This window comes from Hirundo rustica, chromosome 7 (assembly GCF_015227805.2).
Source record: "Hirundo rustica isolate bHirRus1 chromosome 7, bHirRus1.pri.v3, whole genome shotgun sequence".
Taxonomy (NCBI): domain Eukaryota; kingdom Metazoa; phylum Chordata; class Aves; order Passeriformes; family Hirundinidae; genus Hirundo; species Hirundo rustica.
In genome coordinates, this window is record NC_053456.1 from 15,532,103 (window position 1) to 15,551,233 (window position 19,131).

At 48.4% G+C, this 19,131-nt stretch overlaps 1 protein-coding gene across 13 annotated transcripts in view; it reads right to left on the minus strand.

Moving 5' to 3' along the window:
* The window catches only part of CFAP65 (cilia and flagella associated protein 65), a 32,530-nt gene extending 16,900 nt beyond the window's left edge, over nt 1-15,630 (minus strand). For 7 of the 13 annotated variants that reach the window (XM_040069794.2, XM_040069793.2, XM_040069790.2 and 4 more), the window contains exons 1-16: nt 15,004-15,630; nt 14,219-14,321; nt 12,607-12,773; nt 11,328-11,527; nt 10,507-10,649; nt 9,163-9,385; nt 8,572-8,837; nt 7,165-7,365; nt 6,378-6,740; nt 5,505-5,642; nt 4,423-4,668; nt 3,810-4,034; nt 3,415-3,567; nt 2,007-2,172; nt 1,324-1,452; nt 598-823 (exon numbers count right to left, since the gene is read on the minus strand). In XM_040069794.2, coding sequence (XP_039925728.1) covers nt 598-823; nt 1,324-1,452; nt 2,007-2,172; nt 3,415-3,567; nt 3,810-4,034; nt 4,423-4,668; nt 5,505-5,642; nt 6,378-6,740; nt 7,165-7,365; nt 8,572-8,837; nt 9,163-9,385; nt 10,507-10,649; nt 11,328-11,527; nt 12,607-12,773; nt 14,219-14,321; nt 15,004-15,062 — 3,008 coding nt within the window. In that variant the 5' untranslated portion in view covers nt 15,063-15,630. The remainder of the gene's footprint in view (nt 1-597; nt 824-1,323; nt 1,453-2,006; nt 2,173-3,414; nt 3,568-3,809; nt 4,035-4,422; nt 4,669-5,504; nt 5,643-6,377; nt 6,741-7,164; nt 7,366-8,571; nt 8,838-9,162; nt 9,386-10,506; nt 10,650-11,327; nt 11,528-12,606; nt 12,774-14,218; nt 14,322-15,003) is intronic. The other 6 variants (XM_058421341.1, XM_040069792.2, XM_040069789.2 and 3 more) reach the window with 5 other exon arrangements.
* Between the last annotated feature and the right edge of the window lie 3,501 nt (nt 15,631-19,131).

A 19,131-nucleotide genomic window follows, 5' to 3' on the forward strand; every position in this document is an offset into this window, starting at 1 on the left:
GCACATTGGCTGGATGGGGCTCTGAGCAACTTGGTCTAGTGGTAGGCACCCCTGCCCATGGAAGAAGGGTTGGAACTAGTTGATCTTTAAGGTCCCTTCCAATCCAAACCATTCTATGATTACAGGAATTAACAAAGAGACCTGGAATTGTTCAGCCCTATGAAGCCAGGGCTCAGGTATGGCAACTGCACGAGTTGCAATACAAGATATTCTGATGAGATACTAAGAAAAAGGTTTTCACCACAGAAGTGGTTAAACCAGAGCTCAGACAAGATGTAGTTTCTCCATCCTCAGAGATATTTAGCATTGAACTGAATAAGGCCCTGGGCAATCTGATCTATATGTCCCTGCTTTGAGCAAGGGGCTACACCAGAGACTTTTGGAGGTCTATTGCAATTAAATTATTCTCTGTTTCTGTGGCTCCTTTCAAGTGAGGTTAAGCAGAGAAGCGGAGGTGAGCAACTGCCTGCTGCAGTTAGGATGGAATAACAGGGTGCCATGCAGCGGGGAGCTACCACATATGCCAATAAGCCACAGCATCTCTGTCTGGCCCATGCAAAGGACCCAAAGATTCTCTGAGCCATTTCCTCATCTCACCTGTGCCTTGTGGGAACTTTGTAGGTGAGCTCGCCAGGAGTTGGGTCTCGCTCCAAGAATTCATTCAGTGTGTCCAAGGAGAAGAGCTTCCAGAGGTGCAACTTGCTGATACTGCTGGCAATCCCTGTTGTACAAGCATCTGTGATGCGCAAAGTTGGGTAAGCGCCTGTTGCTACAATGCAGCAGAGGGGCTGCTGCTCCTCTTTTGTGTTTGCAAGATCTGCAGCTTGGGAGAGAAAGAAACACCAAAAAGTAGTCATGCACAATTAAGGGGCTGCTGCCTGGGTCATTTTGACTGCAGCAAAAGGGAAAGAGGCCCTAGCATAAACAAAGTAAGAAAGAGTGGGCCTTGTACATAGTCTTTTCTTTGGCAGCTTCTCAAAACCCCTAAACCACTGACTTCTAGTTGTACCTTGACTTCTGCATTTAGACATCAACAAAAGACTATGAATGTGATGCTTTTCAAGAGTGCATTTACACAATTTAGTTTTGTACTATATGAAAAAAATCTTTTTTTGATTTAAGCCTACAGCCTAATCATTTTATGAAGCGCCCCTTGTTTTCACATTGAAAAATCATTAACGGTTTATTTATATCTTGTCTTCTCACTATCATTCATATGACATTACATTTTTCACCTTCCAAGCTGAAAACTCCTCATCTTGCTAGTCTCTTCTTTTACAAACACTGCCCCCACCTCTGAACATCCCAAAACATCCATCTCACCTCTGGGTGTGCAAATAGCGTATTTGATTGACCAGGTGTAATGCAGCCGACGGGCTGGCCTTACTTTTATTCGGACAAAAGCTTTTGATCTTGCGGGGATTGTTCCTCTGGAGTGTTCCAGCTCCAGAGCTGTAGGATACAAGAAGTGGTATGAGCTCCTGGCATTACTGTCTCTTACACCACATGTGTTGTGGCACACAGATCACTAAATCTACCTGCACTCTAGCCACTGCCACCCCTTGCCTAATTGTTAGGATTAGTTTCAGGTGCTTAATTTGGGATTCCTGGACTACACCCGCAGGCTACTCATTGGGAAGAACCAGATAGATTCTAGCCAGCAAAGAACATGGAACTTCCCAACCAGAGGTCCTCTAGAAAGGTAGCTAAGAGCTGAGCTCCAGCATTTCCTCTGGTAAGGTTCTTTATTTAACTTTCTTCTCTGTTGGGAAATTGTATCTTATTTCGAGGTCCAGATTGGTCTAACTTCCATAAATCAGACTCTGGATTATGCTTTTTCCAGCAAGTTAGAAAAGTCACTTCCTATGCAAAGGAGCAGACAAAGTATGAGAGAATCAGCGCAAGCCAGCCAGCAAGCAGTCCAACCTCCAAGTTAATTCTCGGTTGATTTTGGAGAAAAGAGGGGAAAACTAAGGTCCTGTCCCATGCTAATTCCTTTACAGTACCCAGTGGATCGCTGCGGACCTCCTCAGGGCCACGGGGCGCAGTGATGAATTGTTCCACACTGAGGATGTAATTCAGAGCACAGATCCCATCATTTATCAGTACAATGCTGCAGCTTTTTTGATCACCAACTAGAATATTTCCAAGGTCCAGATGCTCCTGTTGTGCCTGGAACACAAACCTGCCATGGGTCACTTTAACATGTCAAGCATTGTGGCTGAGTGTAGCCACCACTTATCTCACCACATACTGATACCTTGGCACGTGCAGTGCAGTGCAAAGGACTGCCTGCTTTGTGTAGGACCTGGCATGCCCTGGGAGATAGAATTGTCAAGGTTAGAAAAGATCTTTAAGATCATTGAGTTCAACCATTGACCTCAAACTGCCAAGTCCACCACTAAACCATGTCCGTGAGTACCATATCTACGTGTCTTTTAAACACTTCCAGGAATGATGACTCAACCAATTCATTGGGCAACCCATTCCAATGAGTCACAACCCCTTTCCTGAAGAAATTTTTCCAAGTATCCAATCTAAACCTCCCCTGGTGCAATTTTAAGTCATTTACTCTTGAATTATTGCTTATTACTCATGAAAAGAGACCAACACCCACTTTGCTACAAACTCCTTTCATGTAGCTGGAGCATGATAAAATGTGGTATAGGTCTGCAAGGGACTCAATTCCTCCTCCAAATGCTTTCTCCTACTGTTTTTTAGGCTGCTTGCTGGAAGGATGGTAGGATGCAGCATATTCAGGGCTGTGACAACACTACCTGGCCAGCTGCACTTTGGCCAAGGGTGAGAGATATTTGCTAGCCCTTCTGTGACTGCTTAAAGAGTCCCCCTCTCTTTTGGCTAGTTGTGCACTCACATACAATTTATAATGACTAAGTACCTCGAAGACATTATCACCTATCAATCCAAATGATTGACAAAGTATTTTTTTTTAACCTCTGTTTCCTTAAGAAACCTGACTTAAAATGGAAGTGGCTGCACAGACCTGCAGATAACAGCAGGAAAACCAGATGGAGGTGTACTGGCTATAGCACTAAAAGGTCCACTACACTTAGAAATCAGAGTAATGGCAAAACAAACGGAGAAGGAGAGCAGACAGAAAAAAAGAACCATAATTCCCAAGGAGCCAAATGGCTTGCTTGGTATTGTCTGAAATACAGCAATCCCAAAGGATTTGTTAAAGTTAGACTTGAACCAGAAGGACATTTATAACATGTTGCCATTAGGCCACTAGAATGAGTACTGTCATTAACACTGAAAACAGTGTCTGGCAATTTTGCTGCAAATCCTTATTGGCTGCCTCCAGTACAGATTGTGCAAAAAGAGAAAGTCCAAGACCCCCATCCCATCCTAGTCCCCCCTACTACTACTACTCAGTGGGTCCCTGTTCCTTACCCTGATGGTGCCCAGGGCCCCTTCTCCAATAACCCGTAAGACATAATGGACATCTTTGGGAGACACGGGCTCTGGGTTTTGCCACCTCACAAACACCATAGCTCGCATCAGATACTTGGTTTCCTTGTCAGGAGTAAAAGTCCATGCCTGAGCCTGCAATCACAAGAGGGAAGACTGTTCACAGGAAATCCAGTCCAGAGATAAACTCAAACACCTCAACAATTATATTTTATGCACTGTCCCTTTCTCCATTACAGCTAACCTAGTTCTCTACAGACATGCCACCTCCATCTGTGTCAAAGATTCATGCTGGGAATGAACATCCAGATATTCAAAGCCAGGCTGAAGTTGTATTGTAGAGAGCAAACTACAGCTTTGGTAGAACTTGAACTTACCATGGCTTCATAGGGCTGGAGGATCCCTGCAGTGGGGCTGACAGACAGGATGTTCCTGTCAGACTGACGGATCTTCCATGTGAAAACCATGGGTAGCCTTGTGCAGTTTTTAATGGTGTACATTCGTGTAGAGGAGGTCCCTATCTGGAGAGGCTTGAAGTAGAGATTTCCATCACCTTCTAAGAGCAAAAAAAGGGACTGCCCACAACTCTGGAGAACAATCTCCTGTGGAATCAAGGAAAAAAGTAACAGATCTTAGCTAGAAGTCTACCTCTGGAGGAACCTTGCAACAAAAGAGAAGCAAGAACAAACTGAGGGGAAGTGTTTTAGGCTGTGCTGTCAACTCAGGCCCTTAGCATAATACAACGTATTCCAAGAGATGAAAGTGCAAGGAACAAGGGGTATGGGATGTTTGGCACCACAAAGGCCTTCTTTCTGCAATGTTGACTCCATATTAAATGTTGAAAATATTCTTTCATTCCTATTCCCAAAGAGAAAAATCCAAACTAAGCATTAGGAGATGTAATAGGCATCACAATTCAAGTCACTGTGATGAGGGAAGACTACAAGGGAACAAAACTCTGCTCACCATCTCCCACTTCCCTCTCCTTACCTTGGTGTATGCAGGATAAGAGTTCAGCTCCAGAGGTAGGACATGCTGCTGTGAGACTGTGTTGACTGGGTGAGTGGAGAGAAGGAAGATCTGGTGGCCTCCCGGAATGATGTGTCCTGAGCTGGGCTTGACTAAAACAGAGGGACAAGCAATTTGGTTCACACTGAAGGTTATCAAAGAGGTGCTTGTGTTGGACAACAGCATGCTGCAGTAGGTATCAGTGTCAGGAGCCACAGGAGGAAAAGTCTGGTGGAGACAAGCAAGAAGGATTGTTTTCACTGGGTTTAAAAACCAGTTTTCACTATATTCAATTCCAAGTTCCAATAAACACTATCCTGAATCTATGGAGAACTTTCTAGCTGCTTCTTTTCAAAGAAAGAAATGAAACCATTCATAGGTACACAAATGATGATCTTTTCCCGTCCCACAGTGGCCCTCATGGGCTCCTGGGACTGGTGAAGCTATTTTCCACCATGCCATGCTTTATGCCCATCCAGTAAGCAAGCTGCTTGATGGTGACTGCAGTTTCTGCATGGATAGCGACATCCTGGATGAAGAATTCCAACAGGCTAGAATTTGCTCCACTGTAACATATAAAATGCTCCACATTTTATAAGAGTTTTTCAAGACTATTCTTACTTCTTAGGATCAGAGCTCACTTTATCTTATAGGAAAAATACCTTACTGTGCTACAGAAACAGCAGGAAGAGAGAGAGAACCTTCCCCTCTATCTTACAACCACCTATTTTTCACAATGTTTGCCCAAGCACATGCATATTTTTTGAGGCTCCTGGGGGGGGACTGAACACCCTTGTTAGTGTCCATTTCCTCCTAAACAGACAGGAAGGTGATCCCAATAGCTTTTCTCTCAGAGCTAATGAGATAGTCAGTATAGCTGACATGGTGGAGGCTGGGAAGCTAATGCAGGAGAAACAGCATAATACTTTTGTACCACAGCAGGAGCCTCCAAACCCTCAGAGACCACAAAAGACATATCTCAGTGCAATGGGAGACAAATTAAGGAATTCAGAGGCAAACACTGAGTGTCTCTGCAAAGATCTGAAGGTCAATCAGCTACACACTTTGGGGACATCCAGGATGTACTGTGGAATGAAGGGCACCCGTTTTGCTTCATATGTGTGTGCTCTCAGCCTCACAGTCAGGCACCACGACGGACAGAGGGTGGCATCATTCTCAATGTTGGTGTAGTGTCTCATCACCTGCAGACACACAAGGGAAAGTGCAGTGTAAGCAGGAAGGAGGTGTGGTAAAGTGCGTTCACAGAATCACAGGTTAATCTGAGTTGGAAGAGACCAAGTGCACACACTATCTCAACAGCTGCTTTTTCAGTGACATGCCTGGGGCTAAGGAATTGACATTTTCAGGGAAGGACTGACCAGTGCCAGATGAGAAACAAAGAGAGAGAGGCTTGCAAATGCTAAGTTTCACTTACCAGGACATTTCTGGGCACTAAATCTCCTGTAACTGCAGACTCGTGTAATGTGAATCCTGTGTCACTTGGGAGAAGAGTGACAGTGCCCGCAGCAGCTTTACTTGTGGAGGGCCAGACACAAAGGCCAAGTTATTGCCCATCACCCAGGCCACAATAACCATTCTTGTGCATGTTAACATCTACACTAACAGTGCAATAATTCACACTAATTCCTCTTTCAGTGAGGTGTACCATGCTTCATCTTCCCCAGAGGTAAGAGCAAGTGTACCTGTGCAAGTGCATGAGCTGTGACTTGTTTCTGTCATTTCTCTGCCAGGACACAGGTGAAAGAGAAACTTTAATCCAACAGTGTATCAAAGCAGTAGCCAAAAGAGTTAATAGAGGTGTTAATTTGTCAAATTCAAAATTAAGGCTTTAAACTGAATTTTAGCTCCCTCAAAATACTTTATTCTGCAAACAATTGTTTCCTAGGTCACATCTGGTCTTAGTAATTCCTACTAACCTTGTAAACAGCAAAACCTTCCAGCTCTGCTGCATAAAGACTGTTGACCTGAGTGGGTTTGCAAAAGACATAGAAGGTTGAAGACTTCAAAGGTGATATGTCACAGATTTCGGGGTGCACGTGGAAGGCACTGCCATGGCTTGGAGTCCAGGCAACAGTGATATTTCCTTTGGTGTGATTGGTCACACGGAGAGAAAGGGGTTCTTCCTTGAGTGGTGGCTTGCAGCATCCAAAATCATACTCCCTGGGGCTGACACTAACATGAGCAGGAAACAAGGCCAAGTCGCTGCTTACACCATAGTAGAAATATTCATTCATGGCATTGGGTTCAAAGTATTCCTTGGGTGGGTGGTCCTCAGAAATCTAAAGGATGGAAATATCTCAGTGTGAGCAGGGAAAGTGTGCCTGTGGGAGACACCAGGCACTGATTGCCTTCATGAGCAAGAGGCCATGCGAGATGCATGTCAGTAAGAGTACCTAGGACAGCTCAAAGTCTAGGCTTCAAGGAGGCTCCTGTTTGTAAGCCTCAATCTGAAACTAGAGATGAAGCAAAAGATGACCCCATTATTGAGTTAAAGCCAGAAAGAAGCTTTGTGGCTGAGCTAGGGTAAAATCCAGCTGAGAAAGATAGTGCTTGTGTGTGCTGGGAACATCAACAGCAGAAATACTAAATAAATCAATCTGTCATCCTGCAAGCCCTTCTAGATCTCTCTTCTGTATGACAGACACCCAGCATATATAGAGAACAGCTGGAAGTGTCTTAGATTCCAGGGAGGGCAGCTCATACCTCAGGGGGCAGCATGAGGGCTCCTTTTTCATCCATCCTCAACTTCCCATCCTTCAGCATCGCACTCAGGATATCAGGGGGGTAGAAAGTCAGTCCCCTCACCATGTTGGTTCGGTAGCAGGAGAGGTGTCTTTCTCGAAGGGTGGTTGGCTTAGCTGTGTCTGAATGGCAGGTACCAAAAAAGTCCACATACATGGGTTCCTGGGAAAACACAAGACAGGATAATAAGAAATGAACTGTCCCGTGATTGCTTTGAGAGCTACACCATACCAGTATCTCACTTCCAAAACCATGCCTGGGAAAGGCTTAGCATCTGCAGTTTAAGGCTGCCATTTACTTTATGGCTCAATGTGAGACAAGAACTTTCTTGAAACTGGAGTGAAAATTGAAGGCACTCACTGCACAGCTGTGCAACTAAAGTTAGGAGAGAGACCTAAATGGACAAGAGCCATGGAGGATACACCTCACCCTATCCACAAGCATTACTGACTATCCACATCATATTACTGAGAGGAACCTGCCCCATGGGGATTCTGCTCAACAAGAGTCCAGGTCCTGCACTTGGGTCACAATAACCCCAGGCAGCATTACAAGCTTGGGGCACAGTTGTTGGAAAGCTGCTCATCAGAAAAGCACCTGTGGGTGATGGCTGACAACAGCCAATGTGTGCCTGGGTGGCCAAGAAGGTCAGGGGCATCCTGGCTTGTATCAAAATAGTGCAGCCAGCAGGACCAGAGCAGTGATTGTCACCTTGTACTCAGCACTGGTGAGACCATGCCATGACTACTATCTCCAGTTTGGGGCCCCTCAGCAGAAGAAAAACATTAAGGGGCTGGAGTGTGTCCTGAGAAAGGCAATAAAGTTGGTGAGGGGTCCGGAGCACAAGCCTTATGAGGAATGGGAGAGGGATTGGGGGTGTTTAGCCCAGGAAAAAGAAGGCTCAGGGAATTTTATTATTCTCTACAACTACCTGAAAGGAGGGTATACACAGGTGGAAGCTGGTCTCTTCTCCCAGCTAAGACGTGAAAGGACAAGAGGAAATGACTTCAAGTTGTGTTTGGGCAGTGGTTAGATTGGATAATGGGAAAAATTTCTTCACCAAAATGGTTGTCACTCCAGGCTGCCCAGGAATGTATTTGAATCATCATCCCTGGAGGTATTTAAAAGGCATGTAGATGCGGCACTTTGGAGACATGGTTAGTGGGGGACTTGGCAGTGCTGTGTTAATGGCTGGACTCAAAGATCTTAGAGGTCTTTTCCAATCTTAACAACTCTATGATAGGTATCAATGAAAATGCAGTGGGAAGAGATTTGCAGGGACTACTGAGACAGGCCAGCCCTCTTGGATTACACTGGAAGATACCTCTAAAGTATCATAGCAATGAAACTACCCTTTGCCTCCCATACCTGGTGGTGGACAAGGCACACGACTCTGCGGTGATAATTCATCGGGTGAGTAGGTCGAAAGGTCACCTTCAGTGTTAGTGTTGTTGTGCCCTCCACGACCCCGCAGGGGTGATCCAAGGAGAAGACGCTCCCTTTGCAATCAATATCAAACTGATAGTAGCCCGGGACATCTGACATGTTGCTGATTTTCAGTGTCTGCATTGAACTTTCTCCAAGGTTGATCCAGTCAAAGTCCACAGAATGCTGGTGCAGGGACACAGAAGGACCTAGCACAACATGCAAGATAAGATCCTGGACCTGTCATAGATGTTTCTTCCAACAGATGTCACAAGACACTGTTGCACTTAACTGATATTCCCAAACAGATTCAACTCTTCAGCGAACCCACTAGTCCCAGCAAACAGTTGGACATTCACTTAAAACAGTCAGAAAAGTTTAAATGCTAAATGGTACACCAGGGACAGCCAGGATCCCAGCAGGAGTTTAGTCTGTGACTGCAGGCTATGATAGTTTCTAGTCTTTCCCCAAGCACTAATCTTTTCCCTCCAGTGGTAAGAAGCTGACAGAGAGAAATGGAGAAGGCTTTGGTACCTTTACATGAGCCAACCACTTTCAGAAAGGTCTCTAAGTGACATCCAGCAGATGTGATAGTGAAATAGTCAGTAATGTGCTCTCCTACAATTTGAGGCTGAAACCGTATGCACAAGACCAGCTTCCCTTTGGCAGGGACAACACCATGGGATACATCACAGGAGAAAATATAATCACGAAGCAGAGGGTCCTTTGCTCGTTCTATTTTACATGGTGCATCAACCTACAAGTAGAAAAGAAATAGGTCAACAAAGGAGCCAACATGAGCCAGGATGGCTCTGAATGAATCAGGTAAGAACTGCAGTTATCACTAATCAGGTAAGAACTATAGTTTTCAGCAGTGCTGAACACCACCAAGAACACCAAGGCCACCACAGAACTGCTGTGCGGCAAACCTCTGCCACCTTGTTCCAATGGAGAACGGGTGGCAACAAGTTCCCACAACATGCTCAGAAATCAGCAGGCTGCAGCAAAACTCACGGTGGCCTCTGGGGTTGGAGTGCCCTTCCTGGTAGGTGGAAAGATGGCTCAAGGTGTCCCTAGGGGCCAAAATAACCTAAGTGACTGCTGTGACCGGGGAAACATGCAGGCAGGTAACTTATTTCCCTCTATCCACAGTTCCAACCTGTTTGTGGGTCTTCTTTTCAAAAAAAACCCAAAGCTGGTGCTCTGAGACTTTACTCAAGACTCGTAAAAAAACCTGTCCTGACCCTTGCCTGGCAATGCTGAGCACCACTGCAATGTGAACAATAACAGTACAAAAATAAGTGTGTCTTTTCCACTCCCAAGCTGCAGGGCCCGTGGAGGAGGCAGCACTGCTGACATCCATGTCAGCAGCCTCTGAGTACATCCATCACGTAAGAGGCTGGGATGAGCTGAGCTAGCACAGGTAACAAGGTGCTCAAGTCCATTTGATTTTTTGAACAATTCACTGGGCTGCAGTCCACAGAGGGCAGTGGAAGATCCATCAGTTGCCTGGGACGCACACACACACCAATCTGAGACTGACACAACATCACACAAGACTTGTCCAGGGCTTGTCCAGGGTGAGCAGGAGAGCTGCAGGATGAAAAGGACATGGTGGCTATGTGATCTGGACCAAGCACAGAAGGAAAGCTGGGGGAAATTGCAATACCATGCTGCAAATAGCTAATTTGCCAGCACTGTAGCTGGCAGGCAAGGGTGAATGGCATGGTTGGTAGGGGAAGGGTCATCACCTCTGCTTCATTCACATTCACACTTAGGTTATTTTCACAGCATTAGGGGAGATACACAAGACCACATATCCCAGAGAAATGTGTCTGTTTGCCAGCTTCTCTCAAGTCAATCTCCCTCTCCCCATACCACAGACATGTTGAAGATTTCCACAGACTTCTCCACAGTAGTCCCCACTGGTACGGATCCAAAATGCAGGACCTGAAACTTCCCCGGCTGTACAACTTTAGACTTCTTTCCTGTCACACTCACACACAGGCACGGGTATTTGGCTGTTAAAGAGAATAGTATGCTGGATTAGGAAAGACAGGTGGAACCTCTATTCTTGGATATTCAACACTCAACTGGACAAGCCTCTGAAGAACCTCAGATAACTCTGAAGTTAGATCTGCCTTCAAAGTTGGCCCTGCTTTGAACCAAATCAGCTTCCTTCCAGCCCTAATTTACTTAACTCAGAATCACATTTTTTGTTTGTCAGTGGCCATACAAGTCACTTCTGGCAAGGACTTGTTAATGAAATTCATTGCTTATTTTAGCTTGAATCCAGAAAGCTTTAGAAATTTCCCTCTGCCTCTCTGTCTGGCAGGGACAGACAGGACACACTGAGTGCAAACAAAGCCAGGAGTTTGTGGAGGCCTTTTCCAGTGAATTCCTCTCATTTTTTTTTTCCCTCTGTCAACTTAAACAGGCCTTGGAAATGCTGGTTTGGCCAAAGCATGCCACAGGGCATATTGGACCCTCTGTCTCTTCAGATAACACTTCCAAATTGGCAAAAGTACATTAGAGAATTTCACAGATTTCAAACCGTGGGCTTCACTTGCTCATCACTGGGTTGAGCCAAATTTGGCAGAGCCTCAAAGTGCAGGCCCTCCATGTATCCCTGTGGAATGCTATTCCAGAGTTAGGGGTAATACGCATTTCTTCGTGTGTTAAATGCAAGAAAGACTCACCCAGGGCCTTTAGCTGGATTGTCCTCTTTTGTTTCACTTCACCTCCAAACCAGCATGTTGCTGCTGCATCATGCACCCCAGCCACCTTGGGCTGGAAGATCACCTTGACCATGCACTCAGCACCTGGATTCAGTCTGCCACAGTCAGGAATGATGAAGAAAGGGCTTGGTGTCTCCCAGGCAAAGACACTAGCAAGATCACTAGGAAACGGAGATACATTTTAAGCAGATGGGTGGATCATTTGCTGCCTATGCAATCATGCATAGGATGGGCCTTTCCCAATAGGTTATTCAGTTAGGATGTGAAGCAACCAGTGCTGAATGGAAGAATCTCAAATGCAGCTGGACAAATATGTGATGCTGTGAAGAAATTTGTCTCTAGTCTCTGCAAATGCTCTGGTCACACTTTCATGAATATTATTTATTACAGCTAAGGACTTTATTAATGACCATAAGATGATAGCAAGCAAATCAGTTCCACAATTAAGTATTTGCTTTTCCAGCATATTTGGAGCTACTTAATTCCAAATGAATATTTGTTCCTCTGTTATATGCTAAAGTGAGCAGAGAGGATTGAGCCATTTCCCTAATACCTCATTCAATTTTCCAGAACCCCCTTTGCTTGTTTGATTTCTGCAAAGAACATGATTGCCAATGCCAATTTTCTATTTCATTGATCTAAGTTGTGTGTTGCTTACCGTCCTTATCCTCCAACATCCTGGACCTCTCACTTGTAATAAATTATTTCTCCAGGTGGAGACTGAAGTACTTAAAAAGGTTGGAACCACTTGGAAGTACACCTCCTCTTTGCCTGGGAACTTCACTGCATTCCTTTCTACAGTACTGTCCTTCCTCATTAAAATATGACAAATCTTGGTAACTGGGAGCATCCTTCCTCCTAAGTGACTAAAATGTTGCCAGCTAGCAGCTCATCTCTCCCTGTAAACAGAAGCCCAGGCCTCTCCAGTGAATGTGGGGTGTTCTCAGTGGGACACTCTACTTGTCCCCACCTAGTTTCTGTGCATGAATTGTTCTCAGCATATCCTGGCAGCAAACAGATGTGAGATACCAAGATGTGCCCACATCTACCTAGTGACCTGTACTATCATCCTGCTGTCTTTTCCGCCAAGACCTTAAGGAAGGCAGAGTTTTGTCTTCTGTTAAGGCAGCCAACAGAACTAATAACCACTGGAATGAGCTGCATTCACTGGAGAGTCCAAGAAAGTGGCAAAATACCTGAAAAAACAGAAGGAGTGTCTGCTTAGCCACCTCTCACTCACCCAATGTTGCACACTGGAAACATCGCCTCCGTAAGATTGTGGACAGCACAGACAGGCAACTGGACATCAGCCGGGATGGACAGACAGAAGCGTGGAAGCGTAGCATGCAGGGTAACAGAGAACTCACCCTCAGCCTTCATAAAGAAGATGTTGTCTTCATAATCCCTCTGCACAGAAAAGCAAAAGGAGACAGCAGTTAGATGGATTCCACCTTGCAGGTGCTGCAGCTCCACCCATGAATACCTGTGACCTTCACCACTCCAAGTGTTGGGGGAAAAAATGTTGGCAACAGAGGCACCAGTGGAGGTGTCTGTGCAGGACAGAGAGCGTATGGATCACTCAGAAAGGGCAGGCAGTGTGGAAGGTACTCAGGCATACTCCTCTGTCAGGGAACACAAACAACCTCACAGAGAGCAGTTGAAGGCCACATTTGTTTTACCTGGTTTGTTTCAACGCAGATGAATTTCTTTCAGTACTTTCAAGATCCCAATTCAGCTGAACTGAAGCATGTACAGCCATTCTTTGAGCTCCATGAACACAGAAGTGTTAATCTTTGATCAAGTGCTTTGTCAGCTAGAGATCCAAGCAGATAACACACATCTTAAAGATGCAGCATTGACAGCACTGTGTGCATATAGCCTCAGGACATCTGCTAACCAGCCAAGATAGAAGGAATTGAAAGATACATGTTTTCTATGCTTCCAATTTGTCACCCTTTCTGAGTAACACATACTGGTAAGGAGAGACCTTGGACACTGCAGCACACACAGTCCTTGCTCTCTCTAAGAAAGGCAGCCTCTTGCTTTAGTGATTGATCTGCTGCAGACAAACCATTCACTGAAAATGGAACAAGGCCAGTAGCTTATTTCATAAAGGGAACACCAAACAGTCATCAGAAAATCACGATACTAAGAGAGCAGGGTACTGGGAATCTGTCCAGTGACCCTGCTCTATGGCTAGGACAGTGATACATATTAAAGACATATAGCTATCGACAAGAGCCAGCGGTCAAAACTCAGAGCCAAGACAGACACTACAAACAACCTGAAAATCAAGACAAGGGTCAGGATAAAAAGAAACTTTACTGTTTAAAATAAAGCTTAAAGAAACACACTCCATCCAAAAGAAGGGAGGCCCCTGACATATCTCTTTAGAAAACCAGTAGCCCTTGAACGTAGAGGGTTTGGAATCTCCTGTAGGAAAGCGGAAAGCGAGTCCCTCAACCCAAGGTGCTGCACTACGACCACCCAGATGTATTTCCTTGGGATCAAACCAGCTGTGGACAGTTGAAGCACTTTATCTTACTGAGTTGAAAGGCAGAAGCAGTACATTCCCAGTACAGAAAACCTGGGAACATTTTTTGTGAAGAGTCATCTCATAACTACTGGCAAACTCGGCAGAGAAGTCAGGAATTAAGGCTCTGGTTTGTAATGAAGATGTGGAGGGATCAGGAAGGTCATTCTGCCCACTCCTTCTATGCTAGAATTTCCCCAAGGACTCATGCATTCAAGTGAAAACAAATCAGAAAGGACAAGAGAGGCAGAGGCTCTCTGCCCTCCCCCGGAATGCAGCCTGAGCACTGAGAGCAGTTGTGATATTGTTGCTGCTTTACCTTTTCACTTGGCCGGAAAACGATGGGCAGAGTTACAGACATACCAGGGCTCAGAGTAATCGGCTGCGGGAAAACAGTGAAGAAGAATGGCGTGGAAGGAGCTCTAGATAACAAAATCAAAACAGAGATTTTGTCTGAGGGTGGGCAGTTTAAGTAAGACAGCAGAAAAGAGGATAAATAACCAACACCTCCAGACCCCACAATTTACAAGCACTTTACACACTGGACCCCAAGAGTACTTTGGCAGCAAAACAGTAGAGAGGCACAGAACCCGTGTGTCCTGAAAATTCCCAGCTCTAAGTAGCCACCCCTTCCTTGAACCGTATTTTATGTTTTCAGGACATGCAGTATGAGCAAAACACACAGGGCAAAAAAAATTGACTTTCAGAGCAGGGAGGGTCACAGGGACTGCTGGAATGGCTCAGCATCCAGAGGGACTCTGGGAGCAATGGTTTTAGGTCACACTAGTGACTGGCTGGCATACGTCCACAATTAAAATCTCACTAGACTGGAAATGCCTCACAGACAGAAGTATCAGCAAAACAGAATTTAAAACAAGGCATTTCATTTAACAGACTTCTGCCAGGAACAAGGCCTGTGTTTCTGAATTAGCAGGTTTCTGTCCTGCAACCTAAGGCTGCACACGTTGTCTCCAGCACAGCGATCAAGGGGAGAGAGGGAAGGTGAAACTGAGAAAAGGTGCTGATGTGACCGATAACAGCAGGAGGAGTGAAGATGCAGAGAGAGCGTGAGGAATACAAAGGACAAACAGACTTCCCACGCACCTGTAACTCAGCTTCTGGGCTTTCCCATGAACATTTTTCAAGGTCAGGTGTTTGATCATCTCTTTTCCAAGTTCCCAGCCATGCCAACTGAGTGTTTCAGGCACCTCAATGCCCCAGAATATGACTTTCTTCTTCTTTGCCTCTCTTGCAGACACCTTAGGGAGTAGTAGTTTGGGAGGAAGGGAGGAGAAGTCACTAAATCACCTGTTTCCTCTACGTTAAGGGTTTCTGACTCTGGCAAGGGATGAGAGGAGCCACCCCGCGGCAAAACTCCAGGAGTGCCCAAAGCCCTGCTCCGGGCTCCAGAGGAGGACCCCTCCCGGCCTCAGCCCAAACAGCAGATACTAAAAGATGTGATGAACGACGGATGCAAAGGCTAAACGTTTTTTTGTTTGTTTCTCTCCTCTCCCTGCCTGCCAAACACTCTACCCACGTCAGTAGCACTCTTTGCTCCTCCGCTCACCTTCCTGTCATGGCCAGTTTTCCGAAAAGAGTCAGAATTTTGGGGCTTGTCATGCACCTGAGCAAGCATCTGAGAAACAAGAGGAAAAACTTCTCACACGTGCTGCTCCTGCACCCACAAAGCCTTTGCTGCAAAGAGCTGGGCAGCAGCGACCCGACGGCGCTCCTGAGGCTCCAGGCGGTGCTGAGGCCCCTCCCTGCAGGGGAGCAGCCCCCGTTGTGTCCCCAGATCGCAGCCGAGTCCAGCCCCGCACAGAGCACGGCTGTCGCGATGACCCGCGGGTCGTGACTCGCAGCCCAGCCCCTGTGGAAGGGCTCTGCCAGGCGCTGGATAGCACAGCCCTGCCCACTGTCGGCCCGCAGAGCACAGTACAGCAAAGCTGTGCTCTGCAGCACGGCCTGGCCCCCTCGATAGATAACAAAATCTATGTATGGATGAATGTGGCAGGACCCTGTCCCCTTACAGCGAGCGCCCGCTCAGCTCCCTGGGGCACGGCCCGCTCCATTATAACCCTGCTTGCCCCCGGAGCGGAGCAGAAACCCGGGCCCCGAGTCACCATCGCCCCCGGGCTAGTCTGGCTCCCTCGATCCTAGCCCCGCTCCCTAAAGCACCGGGAGCCCGAGACACCTCGGTGCCGTCCGGTCCCGGTGCCGGTGCCGGTCCCGGTGCCGGTCCCGACCGCTCAGCGCCGCGCGAGCCGGCTGGTGTTGCCATGGAGACCAGACGCGGCGGCTCCCGGAGCGGCGACGGCGGCCGCCCAGGGTCAATTAGCGCGGGCAGCGGTGACCGCCAGGGGGCGGCGGAGGGACGCGCAGGGAGGAGGCGCTGGAACGGGCCCGGGGCAGGGAGAGGGAGAGGGAGAGGGGAGAGGGAGAGGGAGAGGGACAGGGAGAGGGAGAGGGCGAGGGGGAGAGGGAGAGGGAGAGGGGAGAGGGAGGGGGGAGAGGGGAGAGGGGAGAGGGGAGAGGGGAGAGGGAGAGGGAGAGGGAGTGGGGAGAGGGAGAGGGAGAGGGGAGAGGGAGGGGGGGAGAGGGAGGGGGGAGAGGGGAGAGGGGAGAGGGGAGAGGGAGAAGGGAGAGGGAGGGGGAGAGGGCAGACGGGGGTCAGGGGAACGTGGACGGGTGAAGGAGGCCGCTGAGGAGTTCTCAGGGGTGCAGGGAGGAGAGAGATCGAGGGCAGGTGGGAAATTCAGGGGCAAGGAGATGGAGGAGAGCAGGTGGGAGAGGGAGGGATGCAGGGGCACAGGAGAGAGCGGGGAGCGAGGGGGGTTGTGGATGAGTGCAGGGGAAGGCAGCAGCATAAAGCTGAAAACCAGTAGAGAGGGGCCGTGAAGGCCGTGGGTGCATCGGATGGATGAGTGACGACGGCGTCGGGATTGCAGGGTGGCAAGGGGTCACAGGCTGCAGCAGGCTGGAGAGTGGTCTCGTAGGGATGGAGTGACAGCTTAATGGGGCCAGGTCACCCTGAGCTCCTCGGAGCATTGGTGACACAAGTAACAAGTTGTTAGCATTGCCAAAAGTAGTTATGGGGCCAGGACCAGCAAAGGCAGAGGGTGGGGAGCCCTGGCTGCACATGGGGTATTATTATTATCATGGGGCACCACCATGGGACAGTCCTACATCTTCCCAGTGCCCTGGATGACCCTCAGGCAGACATTTTTCCGGTGGGGAGAGACAGTGCCTCCAGGGTGCGCAGGCAGCACTATGGTGGAGAGTGGGCCTGGCCGCATCAAACAGCACAGCGAGGGTGCCAGGGCGGAGGCAGGAAGGAGATGCAGCTTTAATGGCATTTCTCGATGTTTACAAATGAGTCATCCAGCTAAGCAGCCCAGCTGTAAATCAGCACGCTAACTCTTCCAGCATCAGTTGTGTCCCCTCCTCTGTCCCCCTAGCTCTGGACGAGTGCCTGGCTCCTCCAGAAACAGCCTCATAAATAACAGCAACAAAACAAACCCTCCTGCAGCCACGGTGGGCTTGAGTGCACCAGGCGCGAGATGAACGCCTCCCATCCATCACTTTAATGATTGTACTCTGGAAATTAAACCTGTCACAGCCCATCAAGGTGAACGTTTTTAGCCTGTGACATGCCTTCAGCTCCCCTCCTCCTTCCTGGCACTTTTGTTGCTTTCCTTCGTGCCTTTTCCTCTCTGCCTCTACCATTCCAGTTCCCCTTGTTTCAGCCCTACTCCAGTGTGTGGTACTCCCTGTGGTCTCCTGCTGAGCCAGGTTGCATATCAGGTGATGGATGTGTTTGGCCCTGATGCTCCTGCAGCCATGGGCTGGCAGGTGCCAGCATTTCTGTGCCCGGTCCTGTGTTCCTGCTGGGAGCTGGCACAACCCTCCTTAAGCAATGGGTCTCTCCTCCTCTGTTGTCCCCACATGGCAATGGCAGCGAATTAGCTATCATTCTTTCCTTTACCATGCTTCCCCATCCCTTCTTCCTTTCCTTGTATCCACCCCCATTTATTTCTCTCTTGCCCCACATTACACCAACCACGGCAGGCTCCTGGCACCTGCTCCGACCCTAGCTCACATCTACCCTCTTGGAACAAGGGCTGCAGCCTCCCCAGAAGCAGAGATCCCCACCAGGCAGTTCCAGGGCTCTGGACACCTGCATGTCTTGAGATGGACTGCCTGGGGAGACAGAACCTGGGCAGTGAGGATGTACCCAGGGAGAAACTGCTGAGCTGCCAACAGCCACTGCGGGTCACTGTGCCCCCACACAGGACTGTCATCCATCCGCCCGCCCGTCCATCCGTCCGTCTCCATGCTCCTCTCTCCTGTCACCTCCTTCCCCTGCCCACTCCTCTGTCCCCAAAACATCGCATCTGTCCCCCTGCCCAGGGTGCTGCCCCCCAGACGCTGACAGGCTTTTCCCAGCCTTGCGATATGTGACAGCCCCGCACCAAGGCTTACCTGTCCCTTCCATCACTGACTGTGCCAGAGGTGACCCGGGATTCCACAGGTACTGCTGCGCTTCAGCAATTCCCATCCCCAGCACAAGTCCCGGGACAGAGAGCCCTCCTGCCACTCTCAGGCAGAAACAGGGAGAGGAGAAGGAGAGGGAGAGGACAGCAGGATGTGTGACAGGAAGGACATCGTGGTCTGTCTGGGAATGGGTCACCCACCCCTGCAGCTCTACGTGCACTGGAGGCAGGGCTGCCCCCTCGGGCTGGCCCCTCTGCCTTCACAGCCATCTCAGCACCCCAAGGGGAGACCCAGTAGGTGCACATGGGAGATCTATGGGGCCTTCCAGGACCCTCCGGCATCCTGTGAGGACATGGGCAGCCTGCTTGCTTATGGGGAGACAGTGCTTAACCCTAGTGTTTCCAGGGAGGTGGTAGAGGGTGTCAGCCACCATCCTGATACCAAGGGTTGATTTCAGCCCGGCCAGAGTGAGCAAGATTCCCAAAAGCATAATGAAACAAGCCCGGAAAGGAACTTAGAGAGGTTAAGCATCATCATGGAAAAAGGGGAGCTCAGCACAGCATTGAGCCTTTACAGCCTGAGCATTTTTCCTGCCTCCCTCCCCACTGCTTATTTGGGGCCATGCCACACCAATGCAACCAGACTAATTGCAGCATGGAAAACAGCTTCAGCTTTGTTTCATGGGACAGTTTTGCCCTGCAAAGCACAGACCCTACCAGGGATGCTACTGGTGCAGGA